The following is a 25,537-nucleotide window of genomic DNA, read 5'->3' as shown; positions in this document are numbered from 1 at the left end:
AAATGAATGTTATTAAGGGCTGTAAATATAATAAGCCTGTGTCTAAAATTGACAACAGGCTTATTATATTTACAGCCCTTAAGATACACTTTTGTGTTTAACAGCTGACCACTACCATGACATACTTTGTTTTAGTAGATTTCGCATGAGAGCAAAATGTATAAATATGAGCATTAAATTATATGAATATGAGAGCAAAATGCATGAATGTGTGAGTGACAATATATGAATGTGTGCATTGAAATATGATAATATGAGAGTAAAATGTATGAATGTGTGAGTAGTGTGTGAGAGTGAAAATGTATGTATGTAAAAGGAGAATATATGTGTGTAAGAGTGAAGATGTATGTATGTAAAAGGAGAATATATGTGTGTAAGAGTGAAAATGTATGTATGTAAAAGGAGAATATATGTGTGTAAGAGTGAAAATGTATGTATGTAAAAGGAGAATATATGAGTGTAGAGTGAAAATGTATTTATGTAAAAGGAGAATATATGTGTGTAAGAGTGAAAATATGCTGCATTTTGAATGTCCGATAGTCCACCATTTCCACCGGAAATATCAAACATTTAATAAAAGTGAAAAACAATGAACAAGACTTAACGTATTCATCATAATTAATTATATTTATTTCGTTTGGATGTAGGATTTTTGACTTTGTTTAGAGCAGTGATCTTCTACTATATGAACATTTTGGACCCAAAATCACAACAAAAAAAACGTAAGAACAGATTTTGAAAATGATATTATTTTTCATAGGTAACACAAACATACACAACGAAACCATTTAAAAGCTGGAAATATATACATGGGATGTCACTATGATAATGTGAAAGTTTGATTTAGGTAGCATGGGATTTCATTCTGATAAGGCAAAAGTGTTATTATAAATATAATACAAATATATATATACACATTATGTACAAAAATCAGTTTTTTCTGTCTTTATCTGTGCCACGCTTCAAAGCGGTTTCTGTCAATACGACACAGAGGGCAACATCACAGATTCCTCCTCCTCCATGTCAAAAAACAAGCTTAAAGCTTGACTCACGTTCAGAGTTCTCTTAGTTGAATCTTCAAAACTCTAAATCTATCTAACTATATCTAAATTCTCAATGTTTGTCTGTCACTTTGCTTCAATCGCAGTCTCCCGCCGTCTCTTTTCGTCTCGTTTCGTATCACTCCGTTTACCTGATTACCTCACCCCCTCCCTGGTAAACACATCCTGTTGAGCAGAATCTACAGTTTCCAGTATTTTCCGTTTCGTAAAATGATAAAATACGGCGAAGATATTAAAATATGTGCTTCCATTATTCATACTTCTGAAATATATCTGTATTAACTTTATTTCATCGTATGTCCGTGTTTATTGGGTCTTTTTGCATGAAACAAAGACTGGCATATAGTTTCAAGCCAGTACTTTCGACAGAAATACACATATACATCCTGTTGAGCAGGATCTACAGTTTCCAGTATTTTCCTTTTCATAAAATGATAAAATACGGCGAAGATATTCAAATATGTGCTTCCATTTTTCATACTTTTGAAATGTATTAACTTTATATCGTCGTATCTCCGTGTTTACTGGGTCTTTTTGCATGAAACAAAGACTGGGATATAGTTTTAAGCCAGTACTTTCGACAGAAACACACGGCAATGTTGTCCGGACTGTTGTTTTTATGCGGCACAGGTCATGTGATCTGATCACGCCGGCGTGACGGTCGACTCCAAAGGGTTAATATTAAATACATATAAGTATTTTTACAACTTGTATTTAGAAATACTCTGTTGTAATTATTGATGCATAAATGTGTTCATCCATTCAATGTGGCATCTGCTATAATGGGGTTAATGTATGATATTACAATACATTATAATATATGATATGATAATTATATTTTAGTTTTATTCATTTCTTATTTCATAGTTTCTCATTATTATTATTTTTATCGCTCATCTTATTTTTGATTTTATTAATCTGTGTGAATCTGTGCGGTCCTGTTTTTCACTCTCACCCTGTTGCTGTTTGAACTACTGAATTTCCCCACGGGATTAATAAAGGTCCATCTTATCTTATCTTAATGTATAAGTTGATTTACTTCAATCTACTGTACTGTGTAAAACACCCCAACAATATTACAAAAAATATACTGCATAAAGCAAACTATATACTTTATTTGATCTAAAATATTGATGTTTTTTCATTATAGTAGCTTGTGAAAACCATACAGTAACAAATAAGTGATTAAATGCTACAGTATTCAGCAAACACAACTGCAGAGCTGCAAACATTGCAAACAGTTGTCTTTGTGTATTTTGTGAATGAAGCGCCATCTCATGGTTAAATCCTGTAATTGAACAAATGGGGAAATTGGGCAACGCCCTCTAGCAATTTGGCAACACCCCCAGCCACTGGCATCCACTGGGCTTTTGACTGGGACACACCCATCTGAGTCTGATCTGGAGTGCTCCATCTGTATGACTAACTAACGTTGTAGCCTAGCAGAGTGGACAAGTTGCTGTTAGCTGACAGTGAGGCATGTACGTGTCCATCAAAGTGACCACGCCCTAATTTATGCAAAGACGTTAAGACCTAATATAAATAAAAGGGTCGTGTTAGAAAACAATTCACTCACAGATTCATAATCATGAAGGTGGAATCTAACTATATCGATAATAATATTTATTGCATCCATGGGTAGAAACATGTTTTTTTCTGCTGTAAAGTTGGGCATTTTAACATGGGGGTCTATGGAAATTGCTTCTTTCTGCAGTCAGTCCCTAGTGGCCCATGTATGAACTTCAGTGTGTGGCACTTCCATATTGGCGTCCCAGCTCTTCCCCAGAGTTTGCCACTTGGGGTGTGGAGGGAGACATAAATCCGGAATTACATTTGTGTATCCTTTTGTGTGCCTTTATTTATTTTTGAGACTGATCTGACCCATAGTGTTCCAGATAAGTAAAGGGAAGGCTGTAAGTGTGTCATGTTTAATGGCAAGGATTATGTGAGATGCATATGCTAATACCTATAACCTAATCATTAACTTTAGTACAAAAGTTAACAGCAATACAACTCTGTGAAACACAACCAACCAGAGGCGCAGGAAGGTATTTTGAATGGGGGTGCTGAGGTGCTGGACTCCAGTGAACACTATTACGGGCACTATAGAGCAGTGATTCTCAAACTTTTTTCAATAATGTATCCCCTTTGAAAAAAAAATTCAGCCAAGTACCAGCGCAAAAACAATTTGTTAGGGAAAAAATGCCTATATAAAGAGGTACAGTATAGTGCTGCACCATCGGTGTCTGATTTATTAAAACAACAACGTTGTAACTGAGAAACACTTAAATGCTACATTTCAAATGTTTACAATCCATCACTAAATTCATGGCAAACCAATTTTAACATCATGCAATAACACAGACGACATTAGTTGCATTGAACTGATCTTTTTAATAAGTTGTACTTACAATGTAGTGAGAAACATGGGCTTGTGCTTCACTGAGGATCTTTGTTATTCTCAGTCACAGGAAGGCCACTGCAGTTATTACCCACACTGCTCAAACTTCGTTACTTTTCCTAAAATTGGTATTTTTCTTTGTTCATTAACATAAAATAAATCTCACGTACATTACATTACATTACATTTAGCTGACGCTTTTATCCAAAGCGACTTACAATAAGTGCGTTCGACCAACAAAATACAAACTTGAAGAAAACAGAATCATATAAGTACATCAGGCTTCATAGAGCAAAAACATTTCAAGTGCTACTCAACTGGCTTTAGATAAGCCAGCCCTTTATTAGTATATAAGTGCTTTGTTAATAGTTATATCGCTCGAAGTGGAGTCGAAAGAGATGAGTTTTCAGTCTGCACCGGAAGGTGTGTAAGCTATCTGCTGTCCTGATGGGGAGCTCATTCCACCATTTAGGAGCCAGGATAGCAAACCCACGTGTTTTTGCTGATGGGAACTTGGGTCCGTACCCCCTGCAGTACTCCAACGTACCCCTAGGGGTCCGCGTACCCCTATTTGAGAACCACTGCTATATAGCACGCACAAAAGCGCGAGCACCAGGGGCGCTACAGTGGAATGTTCTACTGCAACACTCCCCACACGCAAACACACAGTACACCCGCGACTGTTACAATGAAGGCTCGATAATCAACTCACGGCATATAGGCAGGGATAAAGTGCTACTTTTTACGAGTGGGGAGCGGACCTCACCTCCTCTAGGGGGGTCCGGGGGCATGCTTCCCCGGGGAGATTTTTTTAAAATATTGAAGTTAAAAGCATCAATCTGGTGGCCTTTGAGAGCAACATTAAGAGATCTATGGATACATCTCTCAACACCCAGATGAAACACAACTGTAATCAGATGTTCTTTTTCTTTATGGATATTTTACAAATCACTCTCCTTTCAAACTGTATTCTTGTTTTACTGCCATATAGTATTTCATAACTGTTTTTCCTTTATTATCTTATTTTTTTTCTAACTACACTGATCATATGAAGGTGTGCCGCGGAAATAATCTTTTGAATAATTTGTGACCAAAACGTTTGAGATCCACTGAGATAACTTAGACTAAAGTGAACTATCTAAACACTCAGAGTCCTTTAGCTCACCTGAGCCTCTCAGTCTGAGAGGAGAGCTCTTCTCCAGCTTGTTGTGGAACAAACATCTCTCTCTCTCTCTCTCTCTCTCTCTCTCTCCCTCTCTCTCTCTCTCTCCTCTCTCTCTCTCTCTCTCTCTCTCCTCTCATCTCTCTCTCTCTCTCCTCTCTCCTATCTCTCTCTCTCTCTCTCTCTCTCTCTCTCTCTCTCTCTCTCTCTCACAGAGCCGAGCTTGAATGATAAACGCACACTTTTATTTCCATGCAACTCTCTGATTGGTCTGGTGTCTTGCCTCTGTTACATTCACCTAACACGGAACATGACAGTCCTGCCGTCCTCTCTAGTGTCATGATGAGGTTCACGTAAAGCACGGTTAATGTATTATATTATTGAGGTAGAATTGTCCGGGGCTACAGAAAAAACATTCGGGCAGGCCAGGTGACGCCACTGGCGAGCACACACACTACAAAGATGTCAAATATTATGTTACCAACAATGTGGAATTTATTGGCTACATATTACACAGATTATGCACAGCGGGAGCAGCAATAACCGTCAAATAATAATTCAGACAGGGGAGCTCCGCATCGCCTGCCTGCCGCTAGGGGGTGCTGCAGCGCCCTCATCACCCCCCTTCCCGCGCCCATGCAACGAACCAACACAACACATGAACAAATATGAAGGCATATCAGGATTTGACACATGTGGAGGATTCTCTGGAGCATTCTCTGGAGCTTAGAGGTCTTAGTAGTTATTTCTAAATGCTGCCCCAAGGCTGTACAATACACACACAATACTAAAACTAATCCATATGTTTGGTTAGACATTAATGACATTCCTGTTTGTGTTCTACAGGATCCTGCTGACATGCATCGCCTGCCTGTCCTGTTATTCTGTCCATCTGCTGCTGCGCAGTGCTGGAGTTGTGGGTGAGGACACACACACACACACACACACACACACACACACACACACACACACACACACACACACACACACACACACACACACACACACACACACACACACACACACACACACACACACACACACACACACACACACACACACACACACACACACACACACACAATTGTATTTAAGATGTCTGCTTCGCAATACTCAGGTCTTTAGGCTATTTCCTTATTTGTTCCAAAGCGTTAAGCAGTTCACTTCCTGTTGTGTCTCTCTGCAGGTATTCGTGCCTATGAGCAGCTGGGCCTGAGAGCTTTTGGTCATCCAGGGAAGATTCTAGCAGCGATCGTCATCACGCTTCATAATATTGGAGGTAATACACTTGTATAAAGCCTATGTGTCATTATTGAAATGTTTGCCAACAGAACCAAATGTGCCAAAACATCAGTGTTTGAAATGGTTAAATAAATAAAAGTAAACAAATCCATCTGGCCTTATAGACTAATAATCACTCTTCTTCCCACTGTCTCCTTCTGTGCAGCCATGTCCAGCTACCTGTTCATCGTCAAATCTGAGCTACCACTGGTCATCCAAGCCTTTCTTGACCAGACATCCAGCTCTGGGTGAGTAGGCCTACAACAGTGAAATAAACACATTTTTTAATTACATTTAATAAAAGTTCCCCTGCCCAATTAGCCTGTTAAGCCCCAAGGACCCCCTCGGCAGGTCCTTTTTTTTGTGTTCACGACACTGTGTCTCAGGGGATCTTAATATTTAAGAACCTATTAATGTGTTATACCAGATTAACGGGAATAATCTCAGCTAACTGACGATACAAACCATTTTTACCAAAACAAAACACAAGTCTCATACGAAGCATCTAAATGACCCCTGAGCGAAAAATGCTAACCTATTACTGCACCGATAATCACTCCTAGCTCCCTTATTACTTATCCTAGGTGCACATCCAACACATCGTTTATGATCGCAAGGAGACACAGAATTTAACGGTGCCCACCTCAACACTGAAAGATACAAACTCGCGACGTTATCAACAAAAACGTACATCAAAACAAGTGGCGCTAGGTAGCCCACAACGCTAACATGGCTTACCTTCGTCTTTGTCTGGTCTAAACTGGTCTTCAATGGCATTAAAACGATGGTGTAGTTAATCCATAGGTTAATCCAATGTGACTGCGTCCCCTTTGAAATGTTCTGATAATCCATAAGCAATAAAACAGCTTTTCCGTTGCTTGATATCAGAGCAGTGATATTTCTCCCCTCTGCTGCAAGCTAGCATGCGCAGAGACGACACCTTTTTTTTTAAACATGAGTGTGTGTGGGACAATTTCCCTTGGATTCTATTGGCTTTAACGGTCAGAAAGAGATGTCACATGTCAAAATCGAAGAAGGGGGGCCAGAGATATGGAAAATCCACCCAAATGGCCCCAGAAGAGGTTTTTTTGCTAAATCTGTCTAAAAAAGGTCAAATATCACTTGTTTTGCATCAATCTTGATACAGGGTACTTATTAGGGCTGTGCGATTATGGCAAAAATCATAATCACGATTATTTGGGTCAATAATTGATATCACGATTATTTTGACGATTATTCATTGACCATTTATTGAACTTTAAAACAAATAATATTTTACCAATAAACAAGATCAACAAATATGTTGGAGCGCACTTCCAAAACCATACTAAACATATATTAATATGATAAATAAAAATAAATTAGACCAAAATAAATTAAATCCAATATGATGCAGTGCACTGTCACAACCTACTGAAAACTCCTTAACATAGCCAACATTTTGGTAAAACATATTCATTATTCCACTCAGTTAAACGTTGAAGGCTGGCCAACCGTCATGGTCCAGAAGTAACAGGAAATAAATTTAAGACCAATTTAAGACCAAATAAAAATGTTTAGGCCACCATGACAAATGCTGGTAGGGCTGCTCATGTCATCTCTTAAAGGTTTTTTGCAAGAAACAACAGCCTGTTTACATGGTCTGGTTTCAGAGATGAGCGCAGGCAGGTGACGATATTGCCACCTGAACTGAAGACCCTCAGCCACGCCCCGACACATGGGGTGACGCCGGCCAATCACAAAGCTTTGATGCGTTCAAGTGCATTATTCTGGCACAGAAAGATTATGTTACAGGACATTAACGATAAAACAGAATATTGTTGTTCTATTTTTAGACACATCTCGCGATCGACTGGTTGGGCACCCCTGGGCTAGACCATAGGTCCGTTGTGGTCGCAAAGTAGTCACGGCATTTGTCACATAGCGCAGGCAGCGCAGACCTGCTGAAATAATACCGAGACGGCATCGCGTAACGCTTGTCCAACGTGTTGACAAGTTGCTTAAAGCCCTGGTTGCTAACAGTGCTAACTGGGCACATATCTTTAGCGATGTGGAATGTAATGGCAAAGTACTTGCAAATAGTGGAAATAGTTTTACCCTTCTTTTTAACGAGTTACTGCTCTTGTTCTGACATCTTCGCTCGCGCTGAACACTCACAACACATGTCACTCCCACGTGGCTGAGTGGGCTTTTAGGGAGGGGTGAAGCGCACCCAGCAAAATAATCGTATTTTGTCAATTATGCTGTTTTCATAATCGTCGCAAGCCATAATCGTAATCGCGATTAAAATATGATTAATTGCACAGCCCTAGTACTTATTATATGTTGTACTTTGGATTCCTAAAGCTTTTAGTCTACTAACCCATCATCCAAGGTTAGTTTTCACCAGTGGTGTAGTGGGGATTTTTTTACTGGGGGGACGCTATTTTAATTAGGTCATCCCAAACAATGCCACACAAGTGCGCACGCGCGCAGTGCACTCACAAAACGGGCAGACAGGTCCACAGAAACTACCGGTATGCTTAGTCCTACTTTAGTTACTGTACTTCAAAAAGCAGACTGCGCTGCGCTCAACACACACATAGACTCAAAACCATGGACACACTGGCACATAAGTTACAACAATTTATAGGCCTAAATTGCATAAGCTACAACTAAGCAGACAGCGCTGCTTCTCTCTATCTCCACTTTCAAAATCTATTTAAAACTCATAACATTACATTGCATTTAGCTGACGCTTTTATCCAAAGCGACGTACAATAAGTGCGTTCGACCAACATAACAAACAAACAAAATTCCCAAAGTTGTCCTGAAATTAACTTATAAACTAAACGAAAAATATAGCCTACTAATGCAAACATTGAATCTGGACTTGAAATTATTCTGATTAGGCCTAGCCTACATTGCAAATAAGCAGAGAGCGCTGCTTCACACACACACACACACACACACACACACACACACACACACACACACACACACACACACACACACACACACACACACACACACACACACACACACACACACACACACACACACACACACCACACACACACACACACACACACACACACACACACACACACACACACACACACACACACACACACACACACACACACACGCACACACACACACGCACACGCCTTGCATTTTGAAGACTGATAAATCCGAAATGGATGAACAGCAGCCCAGTTTCCCAGCTTTGCAGTCTATCCACGGGTAGCCTCTTGTTTCCTCTGCCACATGTCCTCCGTCCATACCTCTGGGAAAGGTGAGCTTGAGCTAGCCAGGGGAACGTTGCTAGCGCAGCTAACGTGCACGTTAGCTAGCATTATTCACGTCTTTAGACGGCTCTTCTGATGATGTAATACTAGTAGCAGCTTCACTTGTAGCTTCGGTGCTGCTAGCCTCTTTCTTCTTGTGAATTATATTCTTTTTAGAAAAGAAGTCAAGTAAAAAACGTTTTCCTTCCATTATAGAGCTTTTTCGTTAGCGTTCTTGAGAGAAAGAGCTGCCGCAAAATCGGCGGGCGGTGAGCTGGCCGTGGGTGTGTCACTGACACACCCCCAGCTCGCCGCGGGGTCACGAGCGTGATGACGAATCATCATTTTTGAAGGAAATCGTTTTTATTTTTTATTATAGGCCATTACTGTGAAATGTATTATGTTTTTGTCATTATTACAACAAATACACACTTGCAACTGATAAGACTGGCAATGATTTTATATTTATTAGACTATAAAAAAAAGATCATGCTCCAAATAAGTGGGGGTACGGCGTTTTCACTATAAGTACAAAATATTTTTTGGACGGACACTATAATTTACAGTTTTTTACCATGTTCAATCTGAATTTTCTTTAAAATAAAAAACATCTATATTGATTCTGACTTTTCTACATCCAACTCACAGGTTTATCATTACTTTGAGAAAAAAGATGATTAATTTACCCCTTTTAGAAGGGAAGATATGGTCATTTGTTCTGGGAATATCATTTTCGAGCCTGAGACCTGAAAAACAGGCTTGGGGTTTAACAGGTTAGAGATGACTAGAGAATACAAACCCCATGTTAATCTCTTAATGCTTTCTGACCTTCTAGCTCTCAGTTTCAAGTCCATTGGTTCCTATTGAAAAGTTCATCTATGAACACCTAAAACAATAGAATAGAATCGGAGGGATGAAACCCTCTGTAATGGTCACACATGCAGAGCACACAGTGAAATGTGTTCTCTGCTTTTAACCCATCCTAGTACCAGGAGTCTAGCACTAGGGGCAGTGGGCAGCTATTGTACAGCGCCCGGGGAGCAATGGTAGTGGGGGGGGGAGGCGGTTGTCCGGTGCCTTGCTCAAGGGCACCACGGCAGGGCAGGAGGTGAACTGGGACCTCTCCAAGTAGCAGTCCACACTCCATATTTTGTAGGTCTGGTCGGGGACTTGAACCGGCGACCCTACAGCTCCCAGTCCAAGCCCCTACTTTTTAAATTTTTTTTTAATCTTTTATTATCAAAAATAGACATTTAACATCTCATCACATACATACAGCATTTCTCATAATACACACATTCAATTTTTCATATCACTAGCTTAAAGGTAGTGTGTCTTTAGTTTTCTGTTCAAAGTTTAAGCACAATGCTCCCTCCTCATTCAGCTCAACTAGCCTGCTGCCATCCACAAAATCCTCGCAAAATATGTCCTTTTCCACATGTATTAGTACAAGGTTAATGTCCCTTTTTACTGTCCTCTTCAATATATGCCACACCTCTGACATTTTACCCTCGAAATGGGCAATGTTCCTCCTTATTTGGACCGTACGCCTTGCATGGCTCAGAACATAATTTAAAAGATTCACATTGCATTCATCCTTCTTCTCAATCACACCAAACAGCCACAGCTCCTTCCATTCCATTTCTCTCACATACCATTCATTCCAACATCTTCCAATTAACTCTTTCATCCTTCCAAAAAAACCAACAAGCTCTTTACATTCAACAAACTCATGCAAACACGTTTCAACCTGATCCTACACACATCACACTCTCTCTCAACAGTTGCATCAACATGACTAATGATCAGGTTGTTAAACACCCTATTATGCCTCAACACAAAATCAAAGTTATCACATTCAATACTGTTCCACTTAATTTTCACATTCTCCCACATTCTCCTGCCAGTCATACCGTTCACAACACTCATCCACACTTTTTCTGATGCAGGTCTTCTAATCACATCCCCTTTTAACCATTTATATATATTTTTTGTTTTCACATTTTCTATTTTTACATTGACATCCTCTTTCCCCACATATAAATCAACCACATAACCATTCACTCGGCATTCCTTCTTTGATTTCTTCCATCATTCGTTCAGCTGTCCCTAAATACATTACTCCATCTATTTCCCTAACCTCATCCACTATCACCTGTGCCCTCATAAATCCTGGTACATATCTAAAACTACATCCTTAACCCTCCTAATCCCCGCTCTCCACATTGGCAGATTGAACAAGGAACACTGCTCATGAGTGATCCTAGGGTTTAGGAAGATCGGCTGCTCCCACACCCTGGCTGCACATTCACACAATCATACCTAACATACTTCAAAACTCGCCCCCATGCACTCATTACCTCTCTTTGATAAGCACTCATACCATTCAACATCCCCTTTTTCAGCACCATCAAATAGCACCATCACCACATCCTCCACATTTATTTATTTTTTCTTTAAGAACATTTTCCATATCTGGTCCTCCTTATTTCCAAGGTAGCGAACCATCATTTTAATTCTAATTGCTTTTATTTTCCTTCTTAAATTGATCACTTTAACCCTCCATCCCTACACTCATTTTCTAACACTTCTCTAGCTATCTTTACCCCCCCTCCCACCCCCATATAAACTCACTAACTATCTTATCTATTTCATTCACTACACTATCCGGCACATCTAAAACTGTCATTATATAAAGTGCCCTACTCATAATTAACCCATTCACTACAACTATCTTCCCCCTCAACTTAAGCCCCCTCATCTTCCAAAACCTCAACGTCTTCACTAAACCATTCACTAACTCTACATACTGTCTGTCCCTACCCTCCACATCTTTAATTCCCACATTGATCCCCAACACCCTAAAATAATCCTTATTTTCCTTCAACCCTATATCACAACTCCTATCCCTCACCTGTCCTATATACATAATCTCTGACTTTTCTATATTCACCCTAGCTCCTGATGCCCTACCATACAAACTAACTGTCTTCAACACTTCCCTAACACTTTCCCTATCTTTAACTGTAATGGTGGTGTCATCCGCATACTGATAAACTAAACTAACCCCCCCTCCTGGCACCTCCACTCCTTTGATATACCTGTTTTGCCTCAGCAGCGTCGCTAGGGGCTCGGCTGACAGCGCATAAAGCATTGCTGATAGAGGGCATCCTTGCCGGACAGACCTCCCTAACTTAAACACATTGGTTACCACCCCATTCATCTTAACACAACTGACTGCACTACTATAAATCCTCCTTACCCACCCTATTAATCTTTTCCCAAACCCTGCCTTCTCTAACACTCTATACAAGAAACCATGACTAACCCTATCAAAAGCTTTATTTAAATCTAAACTAACTACTATCCCACCCTTACCCTCCTTCATGTGACTAATTTTGTCCCTAATACTACTAATAGTGTCACAAATATCTCTCCCTGGAATACTATACGCCTATGTGTTCCCCACTACTGATTTTATAACCCTCTTAATTCTATTTGCTAACACCCGTGCTAGCACCTTATAATCCGTGTTTAACATACTAAGTGGCCTATAGTTTTCTAACTTCTCCCTATTTCCTTTCTTAAACAATATACTAATTATCCCTGTAGATATGCCTGCCGGCAATTCGTCCCTCTCCTCCAAGCTCTTGTACAGTTTAAGGAGTATTGGTGCCAACCCCTCCCTAAATTCTACATAGAATTCAGACGTCAGACCATCTATCCCTGGACTCTTATTCCTACCCAGACCTGCTATAGCTAATTCTATCTCCCCTAATCCTATCTCCCCCTCACATATGTCCCTACCTTCATCACTCAATCTCGCTTCCATACTATCTATCACCTGTTCTAAGCTCTCCCTATCAATCTCCTCCGCCTCAAATAACTCCCTATAAAATTCCTCAACTCTCTCAGCAATCCCTACAAAATCTGATATTATTTCTCCTCCCTTTCCTTCAACCCTCTCTATATTATTCTTTCTCTGCTTTACCTTCTCTAGCGCCAAAAAACCCCCTGTACTTTTCTCTCCCTCAACTGCATACCTAGCCCTACTTCTTATTATAGCACCTCGACACTTTCTCTTCTCTATCTCCCCCAACTCATCCTTCAACCGACTATACTCATCTATATCTCTCCCTATTTCTATATCTACCTTTTTAGCTTCCACCTTTAACTCTTCCCTAACCATTTTCTCTTTCTCTCTTTCTATTTTATTCCTATTTTTACAAAAACCTATACTTATCCCTTTTATTTCATTTTTAAACCCCTCCCAACACACTCCCACATCCTCACCATTCAAGCCTCCCCTTTTTTCTATACATTCTCTCACTTTAACCTTATATCCATCATCCTTCAGCAGACAGGCATTTAAGCACCACACTCCCCCTCCCTTTTCTCACTGTTCCAATGCAGAAACTCAATATGTTGTGATCACTCATGGCAGTATTCCTATATTCAATTCTGCCAATTTTCTCCCCTAAATTACTCCACACTAAATCTATTCTACTCTGTTTTAATATCCCTCCCACCACTTGATTCCTAGAAAACACCCTCTCCCTACTATTCCTTTCCCTCCACACATCCAACAGCCCATTTGTCCCCATTATTGTTTTGAGTGCACCACGTGATGAATCACTATTATTCACAGACACATCCAGCTTCGAACACCACACATTGAAATCACCAACAATCATACATTTTCCCCCACATTTATCCTTCAACCCTTCAAAAAACTCCCTCCTCCCTCCTTGTCTCATTCGGTGCATAAACGTTTATTAAATTAATGTTTCCCCCATACATTCAAACATTATCCCAACCATTCTCCCAACACCATCATCCTTAACTTTCCTTATATTCGTTACCACCCCTGTTTTAATTAATATTGCCACCCCTCTAGCACCCACACTCCCATTATTTACATACATTTCTCCCATCCATTCTTTCCTTACATCCTCCACACACCTTTCATCCCAATGTGTCTCTTGCAAGCAAATGATGTCTGAGTCGCATATTATTAAGGCCTGCTCTCTCCTGTCCTTTGACCTCAGCCCATTCCCATTAAAAGAGGAAATTGTCACCATTACAAGTGTTATTAATGTTATTATTTTTTTCATTCTATTTATTTTTTGTCCGGACCCTTTGCAGCTCCTCCTTTCGCTTTCACCCGTCTTCTCTCCACCACTTTCTCCTTATCGTCTTTCCTCTTTGCATTCAGCCTGCTGGATTCTCTCCTCATCCCTCTGCTCTTTGACCCAGCATTCGCCTCGCCAAAGATCTTCTCCTTTATGGGCCCTGTTATCTCCACCTCCTCGTCCTCAGACTCGTTCTCCTCGTCGTCTCCTCCCTCCTCCTCCATGTCCGACACAACCGAGCTGCCCTCCATTCCCTCAGCCATCTGTCCTCCACCTCCTCTCCTTCGCTCCTCCCACCGACAGCTCCTCCTCCATCCTCAGGATCAGGTTCACCTTCAACGTCCGCTTCAGCCTCGGTATCATTTTCTGCCCCCAGAATAACATCCACCTCTGCTTCAGTCTCAGCCAAACCTTCACCACTCCTCGCAGTCTGTCCATCGTCCACAGCAGCCGGAACAGCAGCAGTATTTGCTTTGCTACTACACATGTTCCCTTCGTCTGCTTTCCCCTTCTTCCTCGCTCCATCTCCTCCACCTCCCATGGCAGCCTCATCAGCTGCCCTCTTTGCATCAGCCGCCACAAACACCGCCGCGACAGCAGCCACAGCTTCCTCGTTCATCCTGCTCCCAGCCTTATCATGTATATCCTCTTCTTCACTTTCTTCCTGACTTCCACCTTCCTCTTCCTCCATTCCATTCTCCACTTTATTTTCCGCCTGTGCACTTTCTCTCCCCCTGGCTCCGCTCGCCCCCTCCTCCCGAGTCACACAGTCCCGGCATAGTGTCCCTGTTTCGCACATTTATGGCATTTAAACTCAGGGCATTCTCTGTATAAATGCCCTGGCCTTATGCACATCCTGCAGACCGGTACTTGCTTGTCATGAATCACCCTAAAGTATTCCGGCCCCTCTAGAGTCTCGAACCTTGTGGAGTAAGGAAGTGACCGCACTTCCTTGTTGAACTCCACTCTCAAAAACCTCGTCCCATCAACCACATCAGTGCCGGGCCACATCCTTCTCTTTATTGTCGAGACAGGCAGAACCCCCCACATTGCCAATCTGCCTTTTATTGAACTGTCCAATATATACGAAGGTATATTTAAGAATGACACCGTGAGCTCTTTGTCATGCAGTCTCTGCCCCGCACCAAAGCCCCATTGATTCGTATTCCATCCAACAGTTTATTTTTTCCTTTTTCTTCAGCCATTGTCACTTCATATAGCCCATTTCCTTTAACCCGACACCCCATCACAATTCCGCATTCTTTTTTAACTCCTTTTAGCAAATCCATAACAGTTACTGCTTTTCCACTCTCCACCGTCACCACAACTGTAAGCTCCTTTTTATATTTTTCCTCCTCCACATTCAACTCAAACAGCTCTCTCACCTCCTTTTGTTTTCCCACTCCCGTTTTTTCATTTTGTCCATTCGCATTTCCGCTGTCATTTTCCATTCCTTTTTCATTCACTGATGTCCCGTCTTTCTCCGTACTCTGCTGTAATTTGTCAATGTCCGTGATCCGTGACGCAGTTGATAATTCCATTCCCGTTTTCTTTGCCAGTTTATCCGTCCGATCGAAAAAAAACACACAGGTCAGGGGAAACCCCCAGCCAGCAAGGCTGTTTGGGGGTGACTCAGAACAACAAAAAAACACAACTATAAGTTTGACGAAACAAAATATATCCACAAAACAAACAATTCACTTCTTTCCTCCTCAGACCAAAGTCACGCACGTCCGCTCACAGTCCAAGCCCCTACTGACTGAGCCACTGCCGGAAATATGCATAGTGGAATTTTCCAATGAATTAATAATTTTTAACAAAAGTTATTTAACAGTTGGAAATAGTGCATTTGAAGAGTACTATTATCAGCTGTAAATACATTTACATTTAGTGCTCTATTGACAAGTTAAGATATAATGAAATATAATGTAAAACCTCAGCACAGGAAGTAGGGGGGGGGGGGGGGGGGGGTATTAAAGAGAGCTTATATACTTTTAAGTCTGCAGGCATCACAGATTGCATTCTTCAAAATTAATAATTTAGTAACGTTCTTGTGTGTTACCATGTCATCAGCAAAGTCTGTAAGCAAAGTCTCCTATTGCAGTAACTTGTTGAGGTTTGTAAAATAGCAGATCAGAACTTTATTCAACATCCTGCCCCCTGGGACAGACTGAACAAAAATGGTGATTCTAAAAGAGAACTGACACAGAGCAAATGGTTACCGTGCATGCACCACAACCACAATTTCCAAGGATCGATTCCAGCCAACTATTTGTGTGTATGCCTAACTGTGTGAGATATCATTTGCTCTGCCACTAGGGAATGGTACATGAATGGAAACTACCTCATTATGATCGTCTCCATCTGCATCATCTTCCCACTGGCCCTGATGAAACACCTGGGTATGCCACATCACTTCATGTTATCATACTAGAACTCCTCAGACAGCTTGTTGAAACAAGACATCACCTAATTTAAGTCTTTGACAGAACTTAACCTAACTCATACGGAGACAAATGATAGATGCTGCTCTCCAATAGGACACAGAGAAGCCAAAGGAAAATCAAACTGCATAAAATCTGTTTCACTAACATAACTCACAACAGAGCGCCTACAGCAGGGGTGTCCAAACTACGGCCCAGGTCCGTTTTAATTGGCCCTCAGCTAATTGTTAAAGTATAATGGAATATGACCCACACCTGAAACTCGTGCTTCACTTATAATGTTCTTCTTAAATATATCGAAACATATATGACACAGTATTCATGTGTTAATAAGCCACTTTTTTTGATGATAATATTTTCCAACAAATGTTATTTGATCAAAAAAGCCCAATAACTTATCTGCATAACAAGAAGTAAACCCTTCCTATTTCCCCGGTTCTCAGTTGTGTCTGAGAGTTGTCTTCTTGCTCACTGCAGGGTATCTGGGTTACACAAGTGGCTTCTCTATCTCCTGCATGGTCTTCTTCCTGTCTGCGGTGAGTCTGGGGGTAGTATCAGTGTAATACTTTATTCCTATGTTTACTGTGGTGCTGGAGAAATGATTTGTTCTCCAAATCTCCAGCTATGATTTAGTGAACTCAGGGCGACTTGTACTCTGTGTGTGGAAATCAGTAGCACTGGTGAATATATCCACCAGGAGGAGCACGTTTACCTAGATTCAACTGGGTGTTTGTGTTCTTCCCACACAGAGACAAATCAAATCAAATCAAATGTTATTTGTAGAGCACATTTAAAAACGATTTTGGTCGAGCCAAAGTGCTGTACATGTAATTTAAACACATAAAAACACATTACATCACAATAAAAGACAATAAATCACAACAGATAAAGACAGACCATTAACATCTTATATTTAATTTTTTTATATTTGTATTATAATTAGTGAGACATTGATGTTTATCACTTTAAAGTTGCAGATGTTTCATTTAAACTGCTCGGAAGTTTAATGAAATATTATACCCTATTTGCACATAGATAATTGATAGAAAGTGTACAAGAGTGTATCTGTCTGTCCAGCTGCAGATGGAGAGGGAGGGGTATCTGTCTGTCCAGCTGCAGGTGGAGAGGGGGGGGGGGGGGGTATCTGTCTGTCCAGCTGCAGGTGGAGAGGGGGGGGGGGTATCTGTCTGTCCAGCTGCAGGTGGAGAGGGGGGGGGGGGTATCTGTCTGTCCAGCTGCAGGTGGAGAGGGGGGGGGGGGTATCTGTCTGTCCAGCTGCAGGTGGAGAGGGGGGTATCTGTCTGTCCAGCTGCAGATGGAGAGGGAGGGGTATCTGTCTGTCCAGCTGCAGGTGGAGAGGGGGGGGGGGGGGGGGGGGGGGGGGGGGGCTGGGGGTTGGTATCTGTCTGTCCAGCTGCAGGTGGAGAGGGGGGGGGGGGGTATCTGTCTGTCCAGCTGCAGGTGGAGAGGGGGGTATCTGTCTGTCCAGCTGCAGATGGAGAGGGAGGGGTATCTGTCTGTCCAGCTGCAGGTGGAGAGGGGGGGGGGGGTATCTGTCTGTCCAGCTGCAGGTGGAGAGGGGGGGGGGGGGGGGGGGGGGGGGGGGTATCTGTCTGTCCAGCTGCAGGTGGAGAGGGGGGGGGGGGGTCATCAATGATGGACAACAGTTTGTTAAAAGCATAACAGCTCATGAACAATGGATTAAATGACTGTTTGTTACGTAAAAGACTAAAGGTGCATGTAAATCCATTTCTTTTTAGCACAGTCAAAGCATATTTCATGGTTTTTACTAACTGGTATCAAAATGCTGTTATTTCGGCACCATTTTGATACGTGCATTACAATAATTGGAGATACATGGAGATAAGCCCTGTATCTTCAAAACTGTGATGTTGTCCGGTGTGAACACACCTTTAAAGTTTCAAACCCATTCCTTACTGTCCACAATTTCACTGGTTTGGTTCAGTCTCTCTGCTAATCAACCACCAGCACCAGCAGACTGTTTGAGCCACTGTACACTCCCTGCACACAGTTAGAGACTAGCTGGGGGACATAGTGGAGCATGGATGTGGAATGGATGGTCTGTTTGCCTGTTTGCTAACGAATTAACTTAGGTAAAGGTAATCATTAAGTGCCATGTGCAAAAACTCAATATAACAACAACGGAGATATAGAGACGAAGAGCTAAAATACAATATTTTAGGGAGATTCCAAATAGTACCAACATGTATTTTCTTTAGTAACCAAAGGCAAGAAATATAGCATTTGTTCTCCCTCCTCAAACTCTCTTTATCTACATCAGGTCATCTATAAGAAGTTCAACATTGCATGCCCTCTGGAAGTGTTTGGCAACCACTCTGTGAACGCAGTCTTCCTGGAGGACACATGCACTGCCAAATACTTCACCATCAATCAAGAGGTCAGAGAGTTTATGATCTGGAACTATTAGTGGGTGCATCATATTTCACAGGGAGTTTATGAAGTTACTGTGTTATTTGATTTAAAGACGGCGTATACCATCCCCATCCTGGCATTTGCTTTTGTTTGTCACCCTGAAGTGCTTCCCATCTACACCGAACTGAGCAAGTACGATGCACACTTCCTGATATTCACATACAGTGTGCATGAAAAAACATTCATGCCTGTGAGAGTCAAAAGGGAATACTCTTTGGTTCATACCCTTTCCTGCCTTTTAAAGGTGCAGGAGTTGATGATGCTCAAAATTGAAATAATATTTTCTAGTCACCTTGGGTCCAATCTTTGTGGTTTTGTGCCATCGGAAGCTGATGGAAAAATACCGTTTATATATTTATATAATTTTTTTAAATAAGTATACCTAAAATGTCTAACCTGGACAGTAGTTTACAGCTTCATTTTCAGATTTGTTTATATTATTTTCTTAAAAGAAACGTTTATAATAGCCATGCTTCACTCTCTTTCATTTTTTTACTGTACTGTTTTATAACACCTGCCATCTTTTCCCCTAAAGCCCAACCAAGAGAAGAATGCAGAATATTGGCAATGTCTCCATCCTGGGCATGTTCACCATGTACTTCTTCACAGCCATATTTGGATACCTGACCTTCTTTGGTAAGAGTGACAGATCTTTAAGTCTGCAGAACATAGCTCAGTCTAGTAAGGTGACACAGGTTTTGTATCTTTGTGTGTGTGTGTGTGTGTGTGTGTGTGTGTGTGTGTGTAGGGAACACTGAAGCAGAGCTGCTCCATACCTACAGTAAGGTGGACCCCCTGGACACTCTGATCATGTGTGTCCGACTGGCCGTCCTGGTGGCTGTCACTCTGACCGTTCCTGTTGTCTTGTTTCCTGTAAGAACATGCGTGGCCTTCACGCTCATCCATCTGATGTACTCTATGACACTGACCTGAACTGCCTGTCGCTCTGTCTCAAATTGCGTACTTCTTTATTTGCTGTTTCGAGTGCATAAGTGCGTCCCATTGCAAAATATGGCAAGTTAAGAAAGTTATACATTCTTTTAAAACACTTTTAAAGTAAAATACCACTTAACTGGCGTTGAAAATAAGCCACTGTTAATGCAAAGGGTAAATTGCTTAATCTGCAATGCTAACAGAAGCAATGTCATGTTCTGGCAGGGCACAGCTGCTGTGTACAATTTGAGACAACACTACGCGATCAGAATTCATGCACTGCATACGCTTTCACAGTGCAGGACATGCAGTATACTAAGGGAAGGTGTTGTGTCCATGTATGGAATGCCATTTAAGCCAAAATGAAATAAATACATAAATAATTAAATAAATACATATATATATATATATATATAAATATGCCTATGAAATAAATAAATGAGGCAATAAATATGTATACATGTACATTTAAATACAAATTTATTTATTTCATGGGACTTGTATTTCATAATGACACATTTCCATTTCTTATATGCAAATGAACGGGGCGTGGTTAGCTCACAGATCCAGACCAAAGCAACAGCACCACAACACTGACTCAATAGCTCTTGTTTCACACTCCAGGGTTGCGTTCCGATAATCCAAAAATCAGCTCCTAAATTCTAACCCTATCTCCTATTCCTTGACCTCTGAGTGAAACGTCACGGGGTTAAGGGATAGTGGATAGGAGAAGTCAAAAGGACTTAGGAGAAGAGACTGCTGTACTTTAGAGAATCCGAATGCACTTTCACTATCCGACGTGTTTATGATGCGCCAGCGGACGTCATGAATGTGCGTCTGCTGCTGTGGAAATAAAAAAGGAAAGTGAAACTTATGCTCGTCACCCTCTCCCTCCGGTCCACATTAATACAAATGATCCCAATACGTATGATTGTATGAACAGATCTTAAAATCAATACAGATGTATTTATTATAAACGTTAGTCCTTAACATCTATCACTGTGTACATCACCATTCAAACATCTTTTAAAAGTTGAACAAACCCCACACAGCTCAGTAAAGACTGTGAGATGTTGACTTTATTTGATCATTTCAGTAAAAACTAACGTTTATATTTCTCTTTTTGATTATAATACTGATGAACGTTCAAAACAAAGCACTTTGGCAACTTACCACATACGTTTTAAAATGCTTAATAAGCACCGTAACTTTCATGATATAATTTCTCCGTCATAATCGGTTGTTTTCGTGAATGGCCGACTGTTGAGTGACGGCAAATGCTGCGGCTGCAATGCATTGTGGGGCAGCATTTTCTCCTCTCCTTTCGTCATTGGAGGTCCAGTGGTTCCTAAGCTAAAGGAGGTTATAAAGGAAGTTTGAAACCTCCTTTCCTTTCATTTAGAGAATTGGAACAGCACTTATCATGGCTGCCACTGACGTACTTCCGGGTCATTTCACTCCGTTAGGAAGGTTCCTAAGCTAAATGGACTATTGGAACGCAACCCAGTACTCTTAAGTGGTTTGCAAACTGCCAATAAACCAAACCGGTTCTGGTTCAAGAACCGTTCTTGTGCTTTTCAACCACACACTTATACAAAAATAACACACTTTATAAAGTCAGGCAACACTAACTAGGCTTCGTGTGATTCTGTCTATTTGTACCTTACTTTGACCATCCGTTCACTGTCATTGATCATTGTGGAGAGCAGGCAGAAGTGTTGTTTTGTATTATAGCAGCTGTCAGATGGAATCAATACATGGACTGCACAGGTTGTGCTGTCGGACTATCACAAGTAGAATCATAATGAAAGGTCAAATGCACCTGTAGAAAACGGCTTATGCCACAATAGGATAGCAACAAGTAGTCAAGATAGTCAGTTTAGCTTCGGTTGCTGTTGCATAACTGCGGTCAACTCAGCCGTCTCTCGCGTTCGCTCGGTCAAATCAGCAGCTATTCATTTTTGAGTGCGCAATGAATAGCGCCTTCACTGTAATCGCTGGATCTGTGAGCTAACCACGCCCCGTTCATTTGTATATAATAAATGGAAATGTGGCATTATGAAATACAAGTCCCATGAAATAAATAAATGTGTATTAAAATGTACATATTATTGCCTCATTTATTTATTTCATAGGCATATTTATATATATATATGTATTTATTTAATTATGTATGTATTTATTTAATTTTGGCTTAAATGGCATGTATCCCTGTGGACTTTGACGGGCAGCTAAACACCTTCCACCATCAAGCACTGGAGATCGGAGTAGTTGTTTATAATCAGTTTAAGACGGAAAAAGGCTGAAACTTAGAAATAAAACACAATACAATAGACACATAAATATCTAGAAGAATAGTTACAATCGCTATAAAACAATAAGTTGGAGAAATGCCAGAGAATATACACACACATGGATTTTTTTCAAACCCAAAAATTATCTTTTTATAGATTTAACTTACCTAACATATTTAGAAGAAATAAAATAAGATTATGTTTGTAATATATGTACCAACCAAGAATGCAACCAAAGGAGTGGTCACGAGGATTGAAGAAGATTGTCACATGGTATATTGGTCACATGGTAGAACTTTATCACAAATGAACTACTGCCAGCAGGGGGCGATACATCTAACTAAATGAAGAAGTATTCAAATTGAGAAACAGCATGCGTATTAGGTTGGTTGCTCCATGGACTGGCTCTGATACCTGTGTAGCTACAGGCTATGTATCCTAACGTCTGTGTTTGTGTCAGATCCGCCGGGCCCTCCTGCAGCTGCTGTTTCCAGGGAGGCCCTTCAACTGGATCCGCCACATCGCCATCGCCCTCTGTCTGCTGTGTGTGGTCAACCTGCTGGTCATCCTCGTTCCCAACATTCGAGACATCTTTGGCATTAGTGGTGGGTTATGAGACTTGGAATTTGGAAATACAAACATTGCTCAAAATACTTCAAATTATTATTATTATTAATGTTTTGTTTTCTTATGAAATTACTTTTCCTTAGGATTTTGCTGATTTTATAACTATTTGAGTTCAATAGACAATAAGAAAACAATTGTCCATTATTTTCCAGTATCTAGAGTTAGAGCAGACATCAAGTTTGTAAAAGTATTTGAGATACGTGGTATTAATTCAGCCTTTAATTTGTATTAGAGGCCTTTAACGTTGTCAGCCACAACAGAGGAGTGATCAGTGCGTTTTGCTCTTGGAGGACAAGGGAAGCCAGGCTTCCCCTGTTTTTTCGGACTGTAGTTATCATTTTAATGAATAAAAAAAACATTTTGTTTAGTTTCGGTAATCCTTCTTTGTTGCTGCCATCTCTCCCCCATTCTCATTGAGTATTTTACAAAGAGTGAAACAGCGCCCCTCTAGATGTTATGGTGAAACAGTATATTGCACTCACAGTAAACTAATTGAGGGATTGACCAATCAGATGAGGCAACCGTCATGCCCCTGCCAACCTGTGATTTTTCAGGGCCATGCCAAGGGAAGCCACCCGCCCTTTGGCTTCACTCCAATTAAATCGTATCATCTTCGTACTGTCATCACCGCCGTTAGCAAGTAGCAACATTAGCAAGTGCAGTTATGGAGGGTAGAGATTTAGTAAAACATAATTAATTATACTAAACTTTCGCTACTTTTTTACTTTTGGACTAATATTCCAGCAGCAAGTCCTCAAAAAAGGCTTTAGTTTTCGAGATACCCCTACCCGAGGTAGAACAAATGATAACAATGTTTTTTCTTATCTTTAGGGTCTCCCATTAATGCAATTGATTGTTGTCAAATTTTATTTTGGGGGAAAAAATGTTTTTTGGGTTGTTCTTTAGAACTACCCCAATCCCTGAAAAAGAGCCAAATTAGACCAGGCCGAATGTGGGAAAGGTGACAAAAAAGCCCATAACTTGAGAATAACCTCTCTTTATCCTCTTCAGATATTTGCTGAGGTATGAACCAGGTGGCTGTCCTACATCACCAAATAGTCAGGCAATTATTTCACTAAAGAAATACTGAATTATAGTCCTGTAAACCTAGCTTTAGTTTAGACGGAAATTGTACTTTTTGGTGATAGGAATATAGGACTCCATCACTTTTCTCTCATTTATCAGAAAAAAAGAAATCCCTAAAAAATATACCATTACTGAATTGTCTAGGGTGCTATTGAACACTAACCAGTAGTTGTATGGAAATATCTGGTACAGTTCTATTGCAAATGAGATTTCTTTAGACATAGGCCTACCTCTTCTCTGATACAGTCAAATTCTGAATGGGGGATAAGTGGTACAATAGCCTATAAGTTAAGAATGCTCACTCTGATGGTCATTATATTTGGAGAGGGAAATACCAGGTGGCTGAACTTCATCACCAAATAGTCAGAATAAGAGTAACCCAATACAAGAAAGTGTATTAGTTCTAAATTGCGAGCTTCTAAAACATAGGTGTAAATAGTACAGGTTGTATTGAAACTGGAACCTTAATTCAAAGTACAGTATACAATTCATCAAATAATTCAGTGAGAGGTCAAGTATATAGATACTAGAATATAATGTTAAATGTCAGGTTCCTAAGAAACGTTAGGGGGCACATTTTGACATTCTGCACAGCAGGTGCAGAACTCCGTACAGAGAGGCACTGGCACTTTCCACTCTCTCCACACTTTGCATCTTTGCAATGCAAGTGAGTAATGTCTCTCACTTCTGTAGGTGCTGGGGGTTTTGTAAATAGCACTGGTTGAATGGCCCCATCTCTGACAATCCACCGCTTGCCAACAGGACTCCATAACAAGGGTTTTGGGTTCGGGCTGTGACACCATATCGCTGTCTGAAACATTGCTCTTTGTACATGTTGTTGAAATGCATCCTCTGTTGGCGGCAGATTTTCCGAGGCTGCATTCTGTTTGTTGATGCAATTATGAACCTCAGTTCTTCAAGTTTGTGCACATCAGTCCAATTTCCTTTTTCTTTTTTCCATATAGCAGAAGCGCTAATTCTCTTGCGACTGGCAAAAACTCTTCCAAGCTGGCAGAGAGTCCAAAATGGGCTAGATCTTTGAGCTCGCTGAGATGGGTCTTGAGTTTGGTGAATGCTGTTGTCTTTCCTATTCTGTACAAACGACTTGTTGTGCCACAGCCAGTGAGTGCACGACATGCTGGTACGACATGTATTTTCCAATTTTCTCACATATGATGTTGATGGGGGACATATCTCTCTCTCATTCCATGGCCTGCATGCATGTAACACTAGAGCAGTGGTTCCCAAAATTGTTGTGCCCAAGGCACACCAAAGGACAAGTAAAAATCTCAAGGCACACCTATTGTGCAAAATAGCCCTTATAACACGTGTTATCACTCATATCATGTAAAATATCTGTAAATGTGCATAATTATTTACTAATGCCAAATAA

The 25,537-nt window shown here is 40.8% G+C and overlaps 1 protein-coding gene across 1 annotated transcript in view; it reads left to right on the top strand.

Moving 5' to 3' along the window:
- The first annotated feature begins 5,411 nt into the window (after nt 1-5,411).
- Nucleotides 5,412-25,537, top strand: part of LOC117544181 (sodium-coupled neutral amino acid transporter 3-like) — a 32,904-nt gene continuing 12,778 nt past the window's right edge. The window contains exons 1-10 of the mRNA XM_034213018.1: nt 5,412-5,544; nt 5,811-5,903; nt 6,072-6,153; nt 16,626-16,708; nt 17,228-17,286; nt 19,053-19,169; nt 19,257-19,336; nt 19,740-19,840; nt 19,953-20,077; nt 22,892-23,036. Coding sequence (XP_034068909.1) covers nt 5,445-5,544; nt 5,811-5,903; nt 6,072-6,153; nt 16,626-16,708; nt 17,228-17,286; nt 19,053-19,169; nt 19,257-19,336; nt 19,740-19,840; nt 19,953-20,077; nt 22,892-23,036 — 985 coding nt within the window. The 5' untranslated portion in view covers nt 5,412-5,444. The remainder of the gene's footprint in view (nt 5,545-5,810; nt 5,904-6,071; nt 6,154-16,625; nt 16,709-17,227; nt 17,287-19,052; nt 19,170-19,256; nt 19,337-19,739; nt 19,841-19,952; nt 20,078-22,891; nt 23,037-25,537) is intronic.

The sequence above is a fragment of the Gymnodraco acuticeps genome, unplaced genomic scaffold (assembly GCF_902827175.1).
Source record: "Gymnodraco acuticeps unplaced genomic scaffold, fGymAcu1.1, whole genome shotgun sequence".
Classification (NCBI taxonomy): Eukaryota; Metazoa; Chordata; class Actinopteri; order Perciformes; family Bathydraconidae; genus Gymnodraco; species Gymnodraco acuticeps.
This window is presented reverse-complemented; position numbering and strand designations above follow the sequence as displayed.